Source organism: Anolis carolinensis, chromosome 1 (assembly GCF_035594765.1).
Source record: "Anolis carolinensis isolate JA03-04 chromosome 1, rAnoCar3.1.pri, whole genome shotgun sequence".
NCBI classification, from domain to species: Eukaryota; Metazoa; Chordata; class Lepidosauria; order Squamata; family Dactyloidae; genus Anolis; species Anolis carolinensis.
Genome location: NC_085841.1, coordinates 39489385 through 39508231, shown reverse-complemented (window position 1 = coordinate 39508231; position 18847 = coordinate 39489385). Strand labels below are relative to the sequence as shown.

Here is an 18847-nt window from a genome sequence, read left to right as displayed (position 1 = left end):
CTCAGCCTTCTCCAACTACTTCTTCGATAGATTGTCACCTTGACATGGTGAAGGGGCTTGCATGTTCCAATGAACCTGAGGGCACAACCACTGGAGTCATGCACTCCCAGGAGTGGCCACAGGGGAGGATCCAGACCAAGAACAATCCGAAGACCCTAAGACCTCAACGGTGGAGCAGGCGGAGGATAACATGGTGAGTTTATCCACCTGGAGTGCAGTCTTTCTATTTACCTACTGCCTCCACCTTATCAAATATTATATTTTTCTAGTGAATCATCTTGTTTCATGATATGGCCAAAGTATAACAGTCTCAGTATAGTCATCTTGGCTTCTAGAGTTAGTTTGGGCCTGATTTGCTTTAGGATCCATTTATTTGTTTTTAATAGTCCATGGTACACTTTGAATTAGGCTCAGTAGAATATTGGCAGCCAGTGGAGCTGACGCAACAGAGGAGTGGTATGCTCCCTGTACGCTGCTCTGGTTATAAGCCTGACTTCTTGAAACATATCTGAGCCACTTAGAACACATGAACTAGCTAGCTGAAGCAGTATCAGAAGTACTATTTTACCTGGTCACAGGTAAATAAGACAAATTGTGAAGACCCATTCTGAGGACTACTTAGATATTTTGCTTGTCTTCAAAAATGTTGAGAGTAAGCACAATGAAATGCAGTTATGACTAAGTAATTTATATTATTATATAATAATATTATTCATATTATTAGAGAGTTCTTGTCAATCTATTCACCAGCCTTACCTTGTAGCAGCGGTATTTATATAACACAACCAAGAAAATTGTCATTACTAGTATGACACTGATCATGATGAGGGTGTTCAGCACAGAGCTCAAGAGACGCTGGCCAACATAAGGTGTGTCTTCACTAAATGGGGTATAAATCCTGCAAGAAAACCACAACAATCCTGTATAAACTCAGATTACACAAGCCCACTAACCATCAAAAGACATCTGGACTTTCAAATTTTGCCCTGGACAAAATACATGACCCCAAACCAAATAAAAGGTAATAATATTCTTCTTCCAGCTATTGAACTAATCCTAGCACTAAGGGGTTTGAGGTGACCTACCTCAAGGGATAGATTCTGCAGGATCACAAAGAACAAGAGATTGACTGTGGAGGAATCCACCCACACAATGTCAGCAGATTCCCTTCTCCCCTGTAGTTCATTATACAAGATGCACCTATCTACGGTATTTCCACAGCTACTTTGGAGAGATAAGAGAGCCCCCAAAGCAACTCTGAGGGCAAAGAAGCAAAAAGGAAAGTTGGGGTTGTTGTATGTTTCCCGGGCTGTATGGTCATGTTCCAGAGATATTCTCTCCTGATGTTTCACCTCACAACCCCTGAGGATGCCTGCCATAGATGTGGGCGAAATGTCAAGAGAGAATACTTCTGGAACATGGCCATACAGCCCGGAAAACATACAACAACCCTGTGATCCTGGCCATGAAAGCCTTAGACAACACAAAAAGGAAAGTTCTATCATGGAAGCTAAAAGTCTACCTGTACAACACTGGATATAACTCTTAAGTTCGTAACTACAAGAAACTGAATAGAACTTGGACCTTCTGTCTCAATTGTCAAAATCTGTTGGGCTTTGCATTTTACATTCTCTTTACTCATTAAAGCCACCTCAGACAAGGAATCCCATGACCTCTTCATATCACTTGCTGCTGTGTCTACTTCATGCCCTCCTTGATTTTATAAAGAACTACGTCTTTATCTACACTTTGCCACAATGGTGACAGATGTTGACAGTGGGGAATATTTTAAAATTCACCCCAAGATACCTCTTTCTGAGTCTGTGACAATACTGTGTTCTGACAGGACCAGTAGACATAATACCATTATCCACAAATTGAAAACCAACTGATTTAACCACCACCATAGAAAAAAAAGTAGTGATTTTTAAAATGACCTGATTATCTCCAAGATGGGACATACTGTATTCTGGCATTTTTTGTATTTCCTATTTTTTTGCAACAACAAAAAACCTCTTCTTTTTAGCACAATGTACATTCCCTTTCCCCCTTTTTTGTGTCAGAAGCAACTTGAGAGACTGCAAGTCACTTCTAGTGTGAGAGAATTGGCCATCTGCAAGGACATTGCCCAGGGGACGCCCAGATGTTTTATCATCCTGTGGGAGGCTTCTCTCATGTCCACCTTTTCCCATTAGAACCATAAAATAAATTATCTAGGAAATCAACCAACAATGCTCAGACCAACGTTTGTGCATTTGGTCAGAGCATCTTCTAGTTGATTTCCTAGCCATCAACTTATTAATGGCTGGAGCCACTGTATTCGTTTAAAACATTTTCACATTCTTATTTAATCTGATAATTTTCAGTAACAAGTGTCACAACTTTCTCAAGACCCATCTCAAGATCTTGACTGCAGTACACTGTATCCAGTACATAGACTGATAGATGAACATTTTTAAGATTGAGCTGCAGAGGTGGTGCTGGAAAGAGTTAGGCTAGCTAGGTGAATAGGTTTTTAATTTATTTTAAAGTTTTTAGCTGTTTGTTTTTACTAATGCTTATTCTATATATTTTTGAAGGTTTTAATCTGTTTATATTTTATTGCTTTTATTGTTAGCCACTCTGGGTCTCTTTATGAGAAATAAAGCAGGATAACAACAACCACAACAAGAATGGAACAATGTGGGATTACAGTGAGATGAATTTCAGAGAAATAGTGTTGGTCTGGATGAAACCCTAAGCTAAAGACCACAGCTTGTACAATAAAATGGGTTAGGAATAATCAAGCAGGACTTACAGTTGCCCGTTCTTCTCTGTATAGAACCGTACTGATTTTATGGTGGCAACTACCACAACCATACATAGCGTAACAGGCACAAAGAGCATGATCACATGTTTCGCTCCATATTTTAGGGTCAGTTCTTCCTCCACATTGTCCAGAGCAACAGATCCTCTTGTTGCACCATCTGATTCAGGCACATTTCCATCAGCAGTTTTGTTAGAACCACTGCTTCCTGTACGTCTTTTCTACAATAAAATCATAAAGTAGGGTTAATTGTCAGAAGACCTTCAGCAAATCCACTCTTCTTGATTTGTCACATAAATTACAGTGCCTTCAAATTCGTTTTATAATTACAAAACTTGATATTTTGGACTACAATAAATCTGGAGATTCTGGGAGTCGTGGTCCAGCTACATAACTTCCAAAAATTCTGCTTGTACAGCTCTTCCCTTTGCCAAAAATTAAGACAATTCAGATATCTACAAGTTGAGAAATAAACAAAAAAAAAGGATATCAGAAAGGAGTGGAAAAGAGTGGAACAGCAACAGATGAACTTCTTTGAGTCTTCTTTGTCAGGGAAAAAATGGGGTATAAATACTAGGGATGTGCAATCCATAAAAATTATTCAAAAGTCATTACAAAGTATTACTAAAGTATATGTAGTGAAAATTTTGTTACTATAATGAGAGTAATGAAATTTCATTACTATTTTGTTATAGTAATTGTGGGGAAATTTCAGGGGCTCCTATCTCCCTCATTTCTAAAGCTATTGGGGTGAAACTTGCTACAATGGTAGAACACATTTACCACTGTTAGCCCACCAAATTTCAGAACGTTTCACTTATCCACTGATTTTTGGAAAATCTTCAAAGTTTTTATAAACAACTTGAAAAAAAAACCTACAAGAGCTATCTACTTGAATTTTATTTACAATGCACAAGATAATAAGGGCATCAATCCCTAGAAGTTTCAGAAAAATTCACACATCTACAGATTTTTGGGGATTTTAAAAATTTTAGACAAAAAGCGACAACAGCAATTCCCTTGAACGTATATCTGTCTTTATGACACGCAACCACATAACTTCAACTTAGCACACATTTATACTATTACTTACTTTAGTCCTCTTTGCAGATTCAATTTTTTTTATTAGACTGACTCTAAATGGCTGGTGCCATTTGGGCTTTCAGATGCTGAGCACTGCATTCTGGGAAATGTATTTTAGGGCAGGGCCTTTTGCATTTCCTGCCTCGCCTTCCCAAACTACATTTCTAAGAATGCTGTGTTTTGAGTCTCCCACCCATTAACTTTGCTAGTCCTGCCCCCAGTGCCTTTGCTTATGGCGATCGGGCCAAAGAAAAGGGATTGGTTTTTGAAACACTTTGTTTTCTTGGCAAACGGCCAATTCTCTCACACCAGAAATGACTTGCAGTTTCTCATGTGGCTCCTGACACAGGAAAAAAAACCTAGTTCTTCTGAACAGGAGTCACATCCTTTGAAGTAGAAAGCAAAAAAAAAAAAGGAGCAGTAGGAAAATACATATTCTATTGAACAGGACTAGGGAACCATAGGTTATCCAGATGTTGTGGCCATCCCAGAAGCCCCAACCAGTGTGGCTAATTGTAAGTGACTGAATGATAATAGTCCACGGAAGGATGCAAAGATTCCTTACTTCTGCTACAGATTGATCCCAGCATTATATAAGATAGCTATTTCTTTTCAGCAACAGAATATACTCACCCTATGTGTCTGAGTTTCAGTTGCTGCAGGGGCTTGCGAGACATCATGGTAAGGAGGCAGGAGGGGGCTCTCCGCTGACATCAGGGATGTTCTTTCATTGCAGGATTCCTCTTCGCTGTCAGAGTTGTTCATGAAGGTGATCATACTTCCCTCTTCACTGAGAACCTTGTGGTGTTGTATTACAGATTCACAAACCTTTAAAAACCTAAAGAAGAACAAGAGATGATAAAAAATACAACAATAAGACCTCGCAACACCAGGTTTTCAGCTGTCAGAACCTGCAATGGGAGGTGACCATATCTTACAAATGTTGGACTTAGCTCTGCAACCGTTTTTGTGATCAGATGGAATTCACACTGAGCTGAAGCCATGCCATGTAAAAATTAGAATTTGTTACTTTGGAGGTAACATTTTCAATTGTTTGCTTTTGCAAAGTTAATCCAAAAAAACTTGAGTCAGAAGAATATGGTTTGTCTGGGTAAAACAGTACAAAAGAGACACCAGCTAGGTAGACAGAAATTAATCTCTCCACTGGATGACTTTTCTGTCATTCTTAAATATGCAACATAGTGATTAAGGCACAATAATGATAGTACCTATATCCATGGTTCCAATTACCTGTGTCCAAGGCAAAAATCCTCTCTCTAGGAATCTATTTGATGTTTCCAGTTTTTAAAGTAACTATTATGTTGTTTTTATCTTGCATTGCATTGTTTTTAAATTTCATTGTTTTATTGGATTGTGTGTATAGTATGCTATGTTGTCATATTCTCGTTGTAAGCCGCCCCAAGTCCCCGCAGGGAGATGGTGGCAGGATATAAAGTTGTTGTTGTTATTATTATTATTCTGCTAAGTTTTTGTATGCACGCATTGGGAGTTATCACAAAGGCACCCTGAAGGACCTAGAGAATTCCTGGAGAAGATTCCTCTACAGGAATTCCTAGATCCTCCGGAGTGGCTCTATGCTACACTGAGTCCAGAAGTCACATCATTTAATGGTGTTCAATGTATGGGTGCCCCATATCTCAATTAAACTTACAAAAAACCCAGTTTCCAATTATTCTAAAGACAAAGTTGTAAGAAAGCCTTCTTCAACCCAGTGCCAGATTTGCATTGGACTACATCTTCCATTAACCTTCACCCAGCACAGTGAGGTCTTTCGATTCCATTTCACTGCTTATTATGAAATAAGCAAAATGTTCAGAGAACATTTCTGCAAATCCTTTGAACTACAAGTAGTGCCTCTAAGGCTTCTCCATTATAAAAACTTGCTTCCCCGTTTGATTTCCTGAAGGAAGTGTGATGCTAAGCTGATGCACTGAGCTCCACTGAGTACGATAATGAGGTGGGAGAAGACAAACAACAGGAAGCTACAAATTACTGTTCTTAGCATGTCATCAATTCGCTAAAGCATTTTATTAACTCTTTTGACAACTCATTTACTTCAAAGATTCCATGTACATCTTGTAGCTTCAAAACTTGCTTTAATTTTAATATGCTTTGCTTTCATTTCAATCATTTGTGGTTATTAATCTGGAAGTGATTGATAATTGACATATGCCCTGAGATCCCACAGAAGTGGAATATAAATATTTAAAGAAAGAAAGAAATCTAATTCTCCAAATAGATTAGTACAGTGAGTCCTTTATACTCATGGAGCCTGCATCCACAATGTCAACTATCCATAGTTTTAAAGTGTTTAAAAAATTCAAAACAGCAAACGGTGGTTTTGCCATATTATATAAGAGGCACCATATTTACTATGCCATTGTATAATGGAACTTGATCATCTGTGAACATTGGTACCCATATAATATATTTGTGCGCACAACTAAATACCAGCGGATAGTAGACAAAACGTTTTATCACTTTTTCTGAAACAATTCTGTATACATTTTGGGACATAATCCTCCCAGAATGGATGCACAGAGAAATCATTTGTGTTAGAACTTGAAAAGTTCTGGATGTTTCTTGCTACAGATTTTGTTCAATCTAATTTATTTTTAACATGGCCTCTGAGGTTAGAATCCTACTGAGGGTTTGGAGACCTGAATTCTTCTCCAAGCTCTTTGCCTTATCTCGCATTACTATAATCAAGATCAGGTAAACTGAAATAATTACTTTTATTTTAATATAATCCGTGGGGAACCTGTGGTTCTCATTCCATTTTCATGTCATCCTCAGCACCATCTGGCTCTTGGGATGCAAAAGTCATTACAGGCTTTCTGGATCATCTTAAGGACTCAGTGGCTGTTCTGTCTCAAATGTCCGCACATATGCCCATGTACATGGCAAGCACACAGAAGCACAGAAGGAGCTATGCAATCTTGTACCACTATAAACTCAGTTTATCATTACATCTAGCTCTATTTAGAAGAGATGCGTCTCCTTAGATTATGACTTCCAGAGTATTCCAGCTTGCATAAACCACCACTAATGAACTTATAGAGGAATTCTGGAGGCTATAATGAAAAAAGCCCATCTCAGCTGAAGCCAAGAACAGATTTCTGTAGAATAAAGGACATGGAAGGAAAGAGGTTCCCAAACATCATCAAAGTACAATTCCTACTTTCTGGAAGGAAGGGATAGATACTACAAGTTTGTGTGGCTTTAAAAAAAAAGTATCCCAAGAACCACTGTACACAGTGGTTTGACCACTGGACAACAATGGTAGAGATCAGGGTTTGAACCCTGCTCAACCATGGAAATCCAATGCGCGACACTTTCTCAACCTCAGAGGAAAACAAGGACAACCTCTCAAAACAAATCTTGACTAGAAAACAGTTTTAGGATTACGATATACCAGAACTGACTAGGAGGAAAACAACAACACAAGTCCCAATCAGTGGTGACTCAGGCACAGAACTGGACTGCTAAATGCAGGCTATCCCACTGTATGGATTATGAGATACAGCAGCTTGTGGGCTTTGTTCCAAGAACGCAATCTTACATTTCACTTTGCCACCATTCCAGCTCTGCCAGATAAAACCTATGTTGTTGTTACTGTAAGTAGCTCTGCCCACCATTCCTGGAAGGTAGAGAACACAGCTGTAGGAAGGACAGCAATATATTTATTGGTTTGTAAAGAGTAAGGCTGTTCTTCCATCAAAAGGTCAGCATAGCAAAGTAAATAACTACTTCAGAGGAAACAGAAGCCAAAAGAAAATATTCCAGCTCCTCTATAAAAGGAAACATCTGCAAATAATGACTGCTACTTTCTTTGAAGACGTCCCATTTTTATTAACCTCAAGACCAAGAGCTGTTCTTTAAAAGGCAACACTCATTCCTTTCAAACATGAAAGAAAATGACAACCCTAACAGTGATAAAGATTATGGACTTGACTTTTAGAGTAAGTGTGGCATCAGCGGTGAATGTGGAACAGCAACGGGGAACTATTAGGGGGCCACATTGCTAACCTCAAGAGACTACCCACCCAGGGGTCTAAGCTTCTACCAACCCCACCATCATATTTGATTTTGCTCCCTAATATCCTCCTACAAGTCACAGGGGAAATTTCACAACATTTTTGGCTTCTCTGGACTATTTTAGACCCAGGACAAGCCTTTTTCTCCAACCAGAAGTGATCTCAAAGCCAAACATGTCTGTCTCCCGGATTTCTTAGGGGAAATACAGTGCAAAAATGAAGTGAGGGGCAATAGGAACTGCACGCAGCCTTAATGACACACCTTCTCAACTCTGATATAGAAAGACCATAGTTAAAAGTGCAATACTCTATATTAAAATGCACTCCTAAAGTTAAGAAGAAGCAATCAAAATCCACAGTTGAGAAATACTTTCCTGTTGTATATGTGCGTACTATGAAGCACAGTGAATCCTACAATGCACAGTAGGGCTTATTCCAGTTAAATATGGACAACTTCAGAAGTCCCAAGATTTAAGTCCACAATACTACATTCTCTTCCAAACTACTGGGACCGATTATAATATAATATAATATTTCTGATTATATGCAAAAAGGAGTGTCTACAGAAGAGTCAGGATGTTTAATCTGTTTGTACAAAAGCTTTGCTTCCTATAGGAACAGATATGTAGAGTTTGTTGCCAAAAGAAATTTTAAAAAATGAGCTATAGATGTTGGCTAGGAGAAGAATATTTTGTACAAATAAAAACTATCCAAAAGTATCAAATCACTTGGATAATTGCATTTTGTAGCAAAAGAATCCTCTATATGCTTTCTTCAATTGCTGTAAAATTTGTTCAGATTGATTTAATGCCTTTTGGAAACAAGCTCCACATATATTTCCTTTTGGTCTCCAAATAAGATTCTACTAAAGGGACAAACTATATAAAACTCTGAAATAATACCTTTTTGACAGAGGTAAAAGAGGAACACATTTTTTGGCATTGATCTTTTTCCAAACTGACTTCAGCTTTCTGGATAAACTACTCCATTGTCTTCAGTTTTGAGAAACAGAGTGGAAGAAATTTTTCTGCAGGCATGCTACCTATAGCACAGGTGAATATTGTGGCACAGATGCCAATTAAGGTCATGTTTAGCCCACAACAAGGCACAAAGGGACTGGCACTCTTCCATGTAGTTTACAATTATGAGCCACACTGATTCATTCAAACCTGGCTCAATGTCAGTCCAAGCAGCCTCGATGCTTTCAATGGGAGAAGTGCCACCACTTTAGCCATGCTCCCCTCTAAACCCAGGAAGGGAACAATTTTTCCCTCCTCCACTTGGGAATCCTTCGTCAGAGCTAGGCCGTCTCATGCTGTGCCCGGTTTGTGATAGCGCTTCAACCAGCCAAACAGGCAACCTCTGAAGTTATCCAACCAAAGTGCGCAACTCCGAGAGGCTATCAGAATCTGGATCTCCCCTTTCCAGAACCACTGTGACATATAGTTCTTATTATTCTAAAAACGAACTGCTTTTCATGTAGAAGAAGCCTGAAAGCCCACTAACTTGGTCTAAACAAGCTTCCAAAGAACATGGCATCCATGAAAGAGAAAATATAACAGAACTAAAGGACAGTTAAAGTACGAATGGGAGTAACTTAAGTGTCCAACTTCATTGCATGTACTGTATTTGGCGAGAATATGCAAGAATATCCTGTCATGTGATATTAATTTTATTGTGGCTGATAATCTTTTTATTATTTTTTTATTTTTATTTTATTTTTTTATTATTATCGTACAAAATATTGACTTACCTATCGAAATAGTCATTGTGCTTAGAATTTTTTTTCACAGATTTCCTGCTACATTCAAATGCAGAAGAAAAAGTCATTTTTATATACTTTCTATAGCTTGCAATGTTAAAAGGACACTGAGAAGAGGTTGGTGTTTGGCATGAAAGTGGTCTCCCTTTTCTGGGCTCCTTCACCCTCTCCTTAATGCTATGCTCTCTCCACTCCTTCCTGTCTGTTAGCGGGCTCCCTCTCCATTGGCACCAGCTAACCATTCTGCTCATTCTGATTTTAACTATAAATATTTATATGTCACAATATATATTTATATACCCTATACAAGGCTCCTAGAACCATATGAGATGCAAAAAAAAAAAAAAAGATGATTAATCACTCATTCTCGAATTGCCATCCTGTGGGGTGTGTGCCCACATTGGGATCCAGAAGGCTAGATCTGAACTTTTTCCACTCTTGACCCTTTTCAGCCCAATAATTGTTTATGTGACCCCAGGTATATAAACAGATATAAAAAGCATACATTTACTGATTATAAATCAGCATTTGCAAAGCTTGCGAAATAGGCTGGTTTTCCTTTTTTGTAGAGTCCATCTGAAGACTTTTCTGCAAAGTCCACTGTAAACACTGCACGAGTTAAAGAAAATTACTGTAAGTTAATATGGAAATGATATCTAACACCAATAAGAATAGCAAATATAAATAAAAACTATTCAAAAAACTGCTGGAGAGAATGCCAAGAATCGGGAACATATATGTGGTGACAATGTAAATATGTAAGTAATTTTGGGGGGAAAAGTATTTAGAGAAATATAGAATCATAGAATTGGAAGAGATTTTGTGGGCCAACGCTCTGACAAGAAGCAGAAAAATCGCATTCAAAGCACCCCCAACAGATGGCCATCCAGCCTCTGCTTAAAAGCCCCCAAAGAAGGAGCCTCCACCACACTCCGGGGCAGAGAGTTCCACTGCCGAACAGCTCTCATGGTTAGGAAGTTCTTCCTAATGTTCAGGTGGAATCTCCTTTCCTGTAGTTTGAAGCTGTTGTTCCGTGTCCTAGTCTCCAGGGCAGCAGAAAACATGCTCACTCGCTCCTCCCTATGACTTCACCTCACGTATTTATACATGGCCATCATGTCTCCTCTCAACCTTCTCTTCTGTAAGCTAAACACGCCCAGCTCTTTAAGTCATTCCTCATAGGGCTTGTTCTCCAGATCCTTGATCATTTTAGTCGCCCTCCTCATAATAATAACAATAAACTTTATTTCTACCCTGCCACTATCTCCTAAAAGGGACTCAGGGAGGCTTACAAAGCACTCGTAATGGAACAATGCATATGGTGCAATTAATAGATACATCAATATCACAGGAAAATATAATTTACATAAAACAATACCACAATAATATCAATCAACCCTAAAATAGACATCAATAAAACTTTACAGCAATTATAGACATAACATGAACAGCAATCAACCAGTCATATAAAGTGCTTTCAGTGGAAACCAATGGGTCTACAATTTAAACCTTTTGGGCTCTACACCTATTGGAAAGCTTGGTTAAAGAGCCAAGTTTTTAGGTTGGACCAAAAAACATTGGAGGGTGGGGGCTTCCCCAAGATATGACATTCCCTCCTCCATTTTGTGGTTTCAGCAGAAGGATTGGTTCTGTTTCATTATAATTAGTTGAAAATTGTTGATTATGGAAGAAGGTTGAACAGCTGAATTCTTAGTTATGGTTTTACTACCTTGCATATTTTCAGGGGGAGGGGAGGGTTAAAACTGTATATTAATAAATAGTAACAATTTCCCCAAAAGGACTTGCGACAGTTAATAAAGCACTTCGAAGTGCCAAATATCAAATAAACAATTCATAGACATAGACATAAAAATGATAATAACATGAGATTACAACCGCAAACACATCTAAAATATCACAAAATAAAATATTTATATTCGTAAAATGCAGTATAGAGGATATAATGAACATTAAAATTGAAAGAAGTCCTAGTATAACTTTATTATCATTATATAATAATAAACAGCTGAAAAGAGGATAAAGATGCAATAACAAACTTATTAACAATAGCAGGACTACTTATAGCAAGGAATTGGAAAAGGGAGTAATATAAGCAGAAGAGTAATATAAGGAAGTATGGAAATTGGCAATAAATGGCAAGCTGACATGTAAATTAAAAGTCAAAAGAAGGATATGGAAACAAAGTGATTTTGATGGTGTATGGAGAAAATGCATTGGAAGGGGATTCAAAAAGAAAGACGGAAAGTTACCTCCAAAAGAGGAAATGAAATTTTGGGCAGATATATAAAAGGAGTGGCATGGAAGGAGGAGAACATGGTGGTGAAGGACAGAGAATATGTAAGGTTACGTAAAGGTTTCCCCCTGACATTAAGTCTAGTTGTGTCCGACTCTGGGGGTTGGTGCCAGGGCCATAGCCAGAACCCCTAACCCCCCCCCCCCCCCCCCCCCGCGCGCGCTACCTCCCTGGTTGGTGCTCATTTCAATTGGTGCTCATCTCAATTTCTAAGCCAAAGAGCCAGTGTTGTCCGTAGACGCCTCTAAGGTCATGTGGCCAGCATGACCGCATGAAATGGAGTGATACCTTCCCGCTGGAGTGATACCTATTGATCTACTCACATTTGCATGTTTTCATGGTGGGAGTTGCAGTCCAAAACACCTGGAGGGAGGGCCTAAGTTGGCCCATGACTGATCTACACTATAGAATTTGATTCCACTTGAACAGCCATGGCTCAAATGCTATGGAGTCCTGGGGTTTGTAGTTTGGTGAGGCAAATAAGAATTCTCCTCAGTAAAGAAGTCTCAAGACCTTGTGAAACTACAACTCCCACGATCCCATGGCAGCTAGAGTGGAGTCAAACTGCATTAATTCGACAGTGCAGGCCTCACACATCCACACACAAACCACAGCACGGCTGCAGTGGAAACCCATGCGAAATAATAGCGTTATAACAGTGGGGCTCCCGGAAGTTGATCGAGCAGAAAAGAAAGAAGCGGCGAAACGGAAGGTGGAGGAAAAGGAAAACTCACCTGCCCGGCCGCCCAAAGCCTGATCCCGCGCCGACCCCAAGGCACGAGTTTCCCCGGGTTGGTTCACCCGCCCCCACCCCTCTAGTTAAATCCCCTCAGTTCCGAGCCTCTCATTGGTCCCGACGCATTCTATTTCTCAAGGTCGGTTCCGCCCCAGCGCGCCCTGCCATTGTCCCAACCACCTGCCAATCAGAGATGGCTTCCCAATGAAAAGGAGAGCCACAGCCGTAGAAGACCAATAGGGACCCGATCCTCACGAGCCTCTGTCGGTTTAAAGCGCCAGGCTGCAGGCGGAGGAGGAAGGGAAGTTGCGGTATCAAAATCAGGGCGAGGAGCTCTGTGGGCACGCTTGTGCCATTACGAGTGCATCTACACTGCAGTTTGAACCCACTTTAACTTCCTTGGCACAATGCTGTGAAGTCCAGCGATTTGTAGTTTTGTGGGGTTCCATTGCATTAAGCCATGGCAATTAGAGTAGTGCCAAACCACTTTACTACTACAGTAGAGGCACCCAAAGTTGTGGAATTCAAAGGGACTCTTGTATTACTGAGTTGCTGTGACTTTTCCGGGCTGTATGGCCATTTTCCAGAAGCATTCTCTCCTGACGTTTCGCCCACATCTATGGCAGGCATCCTCAGAGGTTTTGAAGTCTGTTGGAAACTAGTCAAGTGGGGTTTATATATCTGTGGAAGGTCCAGGATGGGAAAAGGAACTATTGTCTGTTTGAGGCAAGTGTGAATGTTGCAATTGGTCACACTGATTATCTTTAATTAGCCTTTCAGTTTCAAGGTCTGGCTGTTTATTGCCTGAGGGGATCCTTTGTTGGGAGGTGTGTAGATGGTCCTGATGGATTCCTGTCTGGAATTCTTCTGTTGTATTACTCTGGAATAGTGGCATGGGGTGCATCTACACTGTAGAATGAATACAGTTTGAGCCCACTCTTAGCTACTGTGGCTCAATTCTATGGAATTGTGAGAGATGCAGTTTGAGACACTGAACTCTTTGGCAAAAAAGGCTAAAAACCTTATAAAACTACAACTCTCGGGATTTCATAGCACTGAATGATGGCAGTTTGAGTGGTATCAAACTGCAGTAATTAACAGTGTAGATCAGGCATGGGCAAACTCCGGCCCTCCAGATGTTTTGGACTTCAACTCCCACAATTCTGAATTGTGTCAACAAAAGATGGAAGCTGCTTTGTGGAAGGGTGTCTTAGACTCCCATCTACACTGCCATGTAATGCAGCTTGAAATGTATTATACAGTCAGTATACTCATATAATGGTGTTCTATTTAGTCAAACTGCATTATACTGACTGATGTATAGATGGGGCCTTAGAAGCATTGTCCTTTGAAATATTTTAAAATGCAGCCTGATTTTCTGTGTGCCCACTGATAATAGATTTTCTCTTAAGACTCACAGATTATGAAAACTAATTAAATTGGGTTTTTAAAACTCTCTTTGCTTTACCAGCATTTGAACACAGAATTTGTTTCATAGCCCAGTATTGGGCACAAGATTGCCAATCTGTACAATGGGTATTTCTCCCTGCTCTGCCTTCCCATTCTGCCATACCTGACAACATCTTTTATCTACTATGGAAATAAATACATATCGCAAACCTGGAAAGGCACTATGAATGTAGTGTTGCTCCATTCGCCTCCCTTACACCCCATGAAAGATTTAAATATCTGACGTCTTGTGAATTTGCTGAAAACAGATTCTCTGATACACATGTGTTAAGGAGCCTGCAGGCTGAGAGCCCATTCACATGCTACTGCCTTATTATATCACATGCCAAGCATCTGACCCTAGAAGAGACATCGTTATTATTTCCAGCCATTCTATGATTCATGTTGTCAATCATCCTGGTTGGGTCTTAAAATGTTGGATTAAATTGTAGCATTCAATACCTATTTGGAGAGCAGATTAAAATGTGATTAAAAAAATAAATCAGTATTTTTTCTAATTTAAATTAATGGTCAGTGAACCAGATGATTAAACAGGAGCATTCCATACTGCAATTTCATGAAGGCAGGTTGGACATCCCTTATCAGGAATGCTTGGGACCAGAAATGTTTTTAAATTTGTACTTTTTTTGGATTTTGGACTTCCTGTATTTGCTCATGTGTACATAATGAGATATCTTGGACTTAAGTTGAAACATGAAATTAATGTAAGTTTCATATATACCCAATACACATAGCCTGGTAGTAATTGTATCCACAATATTTTAATAATGTTGTGCATGAAACAAGGTTTGTGAACATTTAACTTACTTAGGTGATCCCACGTTGTCTGAGTATAGTTGTCTTTCAGGTATGATGTCCTGGTGGTGGTGGATATGTAGGTAACTTTGAAGCTCTATTTTTGACCTCTATTTTTGACCTTTTCCACAGTGAGGACATTGGTTTCCAGGTGGAAGGCGGTCTTGATCAGGGTTGGTTTGACACACCTTCCTCTTGGCTTGTTTCTCCTTTTGCCCTCCATTTGTGCCTCTTCAAATTCCAAAGCACTGCTGGTCACAGCTGACCTCCAGTTAGAATGCTCAAGGGCCAAGGCGTCCCAGTTCTCAGTGTCTATGTCACTCTTTTTAAGGTTAGCTTTAAGCCCATCTTTAAATCTCTTTTCCTGTCCACCAATATTCCATTTTCCATTCTTTATTTGGGAGTATAGTAACTGCTTTGGGAGATGGTGATTGGCCATTCGGACAACGTGGCCAGTCCAGTGGAGTTGATGGCATAGGAGCATCACTTCAATGCTAGTGGTCTTTGCTTCTTCCAGCACACTGACATTTGTCTGCCTGTCTTTTCAAGAGATTTGCAGGATTTTTCGGAGGCAATGCTGATGGAAACGTCCCAGGAGTTGAGTGTGACATCTGTAGACGGTCCACATTTTGCAGGTGTATAACAAGGTTGGGAGGACTATAGCGTTATAAACAAGCACCTTGGTATCCCTACGGATGTCCTGATACTCAAATACTCTCTGCTTCATTTGGAAAAATGCTGCATTCAGGCGGTGCTGTATTTCAGTGTAAATTTTTCTATGAGGGTAAGATCGCCAGGGGGTGCTATGTTTTGTGTTGTTTAATAAATGTTATTGATTTTAACTATGTATGTTTAATATTACTTTCTGTTTTAATGTTTATATCCTTTCAGTTTTAAGTTGCATATTGTTATGATTTTTTAGTGTTAGCTTCTTTGAATCTCTTTGGGAAGAGGAAAAAGTAGGGTATAAATACTAATACTACTTGTAGTAATATAAATTCCACAGAGTGGATTCTTGCCCATTTTGGGATATATGGCCCATGTAGATGGGCTCTTGATGATGATGATGATGATGATGATGATGATGATGATATTGATATTTATTTGTTACCTGTACCACAAAGTCAAAGCTATCAATATAAAACACAGAGAATAAGATACATAGACCAAAATACACCATTATATATATAAAAACACTAAACACAGGGTACAAAAATCAACATGCATATCCAAAACTCATGATTCAAAGATGATTGGGTGGTCTGCCAGAAGAGGTGGGTCTTCACTTGAGTCTTAAATTATTATAGCTTGTCTTGTAAATTGGTTTTTGTAAATAGGTGTTTTGTTGCATATAGAGGTTGATAAGTCAGATAACTGGATTTAGCAGAGAAGGTTGATGATGGTGGATACATCTACATTGACCACTGAAGTCAGTTTCAAACCAGTATTGAAGAAAGTGGTTTTGCTGTGTAGTTGATTACACAGGAAATCCTGGAACCAGTTTGAGGCCCGGATGGTGACTATACAATAGAACTTTTCTGTGCACTTTTCTGGGAGTGTGTTGTCTGCAGTTTGATGCTAGCTTTGAATTTCATTAAATGATCAGTGTCGATTGGGCCGATATCATGGACAGCTTGGAAAGCAAGGATGAGGAGATGCTGGTGAAAGGCTCAGCGGACAATCTGGAGCCCAGCAGTGCCATCAGCCAAGCTTTGAGGATGCATCCATAGAAGGAGCTACCACTTCTCAGAACAAGTACAAGTGAGTTCCTCTGAACAGGCTGTGGAAGAGTTAACTGTTCTAGCTTTCATGGATCTGCGAAGAGAGAGGTCTCAGCTGCACAGGTCCTTGAGATAGCTGATAAGACAGCCAGTAACAGGTAATACCTGTGGACTTAGGATTTAAGGAACTCAAGCCTGGCACCTTCTTGCTGGCTACAATGTCATTTCTAGAATCTATGACCTTGGACTTGATATCTTGTGTTCCCAAACTTACCCTTGAACCTTGGCTTATGGATTCTGATTTAACCTTGTACTCAGGACACTGGCATTTGGCTTATGACCCTGGAATGGACATTCTGCCTCTCAATTGTGTTATCCTGTTACAACAACAACAACAAAAGCTTTTATTAGCATACACTAACAAGATTACAATACAGACATGTATAATAAAAGGAAGTCATAGATTAAAAAAGAAAATCATGATTAAAATTACTAATCTCAAGAATAAAACTTGCAACAGTCTTGGAAAAGATGCATCAGAATTATTCAGGAGGTCCATGGAATTTTATAACATTCTTGCCATTGAGAACACTGCAATTTCATCCATATTTTATTATATTTTGGACATATAAATAATCATTGGTCAAGTGTTTTGACAGAAACCAAGTCAAAGGAACAAACCCTTTTAGAACATTCCATATTTTTGTAGCTCTCATCCAAATGAGTTGATGGCAACACATTACATCTTACAGTAGCCAAAGCTCTCCTCAGAGTGGGATTAATCAAAATACAAAGATAAGATATCATAACTCCACGTTGACACGGAATTAATAATGTGGTAGTGGGAACAGGTCTTTGCTGCAAGAGTCAAATTTTGGAAAACAAGATCCAGCAAGCTTCCACATTCATAGGCATTAAAAGTGCTTCCAAAGACAAGCCAGTTGCTTCGATCTTTCTGAGAACCAATGAATACCACTGTGAAATAAAGTGATCTGATAACAGAATGGGAATATAGCTATCAGGACCTGATTGAAAATATGCAGCCAAAATGTTACGTCTCTCATCCAGGCCAAAGTTTTAAGAGTGGTTTGGCTAATCTCAAGAAGTAACACTTTCAAACCAGGAACAGAATTTTTCCAATGTTGATACATAGTGTAATAAATTGGATGAGAGAGAAAAAAAACTATGCTTAAATCAGAATAGAAGTAGATTAAGAGATAATTCTTTTGCTTGCTTTTCACATCTTTTCTCATTTACTAGATGAGTCTGTCTAGGATATGAAGGGGCTTCCTTTTTTGAGAAATACTGTACAACCCCGGGGTTTTGTTGTCCATTTCTTCCTGCTTCTTTTCAAAGAGATGGCTTTTCCACCAACTGGCAGGAAAAATATGCTTGTAATAATAAAACATTGCTTATTAGATAGTCAGTGCTCTATAGTAGTTCAAGTGTTAGATTAAGGCTCTAGAAGACCCATGTTTGAATTTCCTCCCAGCAGTGGAAACCTCTTGGGAGATCTTGGGCAAATCATGTTCTCTCAGCCTTAGAAGAAGGCAATGACAAATCTCTTCTGAATACATTTTGCCAACAAAACCCTAGGATTGAGCTGTGATAAATCTGATTTGGCTGAGAGGCACTGAACAATTTGCTACCTTTTCTTGATAGCTAAAATCTGCTGATTGAGATGGATAACCCTTATAACAATAGGTAAAGTCAAATATTGTATACTTGTGTGTATGCTTTTTTCCATGGAACCATCTTCTGACTGCACGGGACAAAAGGGAATGTCCAACAGAATACGACATGCTCTGACGGAAAACAGAAGAGCAGTTTAAAAGCCAGTATCACTGAAGTTTTGAATACAACCTCAAAATCAGCTAGTGTGTTATAAAGCCAAATCCAACTGAAATAATAAAGTTTCTGGCACACGGTATTTCTTATGACATGAAAAAGGGACAAGTAAACTGTGGCCTCCAGAAGTTTTGGATTACAGTCCCCATAGTCCCTGATCAAATTTTACATTGCTTAGTTTGTATGGGAGCTTACTGCTCCTGGTTATGCCCCTTTCAGGTTTTCATTAGTTTTCATCAGTTTTATGGATGAAA

General features: G+C 39.3%; 1 protein-coding gene across 5 annotated transcripts in view; it reads right to left on the bottom strand.

Moving 5' to 3' along the window:
• Window positions 1-12887, bottom strand: part of psen2 (presenilin 2) — a 54540-nt gene extending 41653 nt beyond the window's left edge. For all 5 annotated transcript variants that reach the window (XM_062972997.1, XM_062972979.1, XM_062972986.1 and 2 more), the window contains exons 1-4: window positions 12758-12887; window positions 4523-4727; window positions 2798-3027; window positions 757-898 (exon numbers count right to left, since the gene is read on the bottom strand). In XM_062972997.1, coding sequence (XP_062829067.1) covers window positions 757-898; window positions 2798-3027; window positions 4523-4666 — 516 coding nt within the window. In that variant the 5' untranslated portion in view covers window positions 4667-4727; window positions 12758-12887. The remainder of the gene's footprint in view (window positions 1-756; window positions 899-2797; window positions 3028-4522; window positions 4728-12757) is intronic.
• Window positions 12888-18847: the final 5960 nt, after the last annotated feature.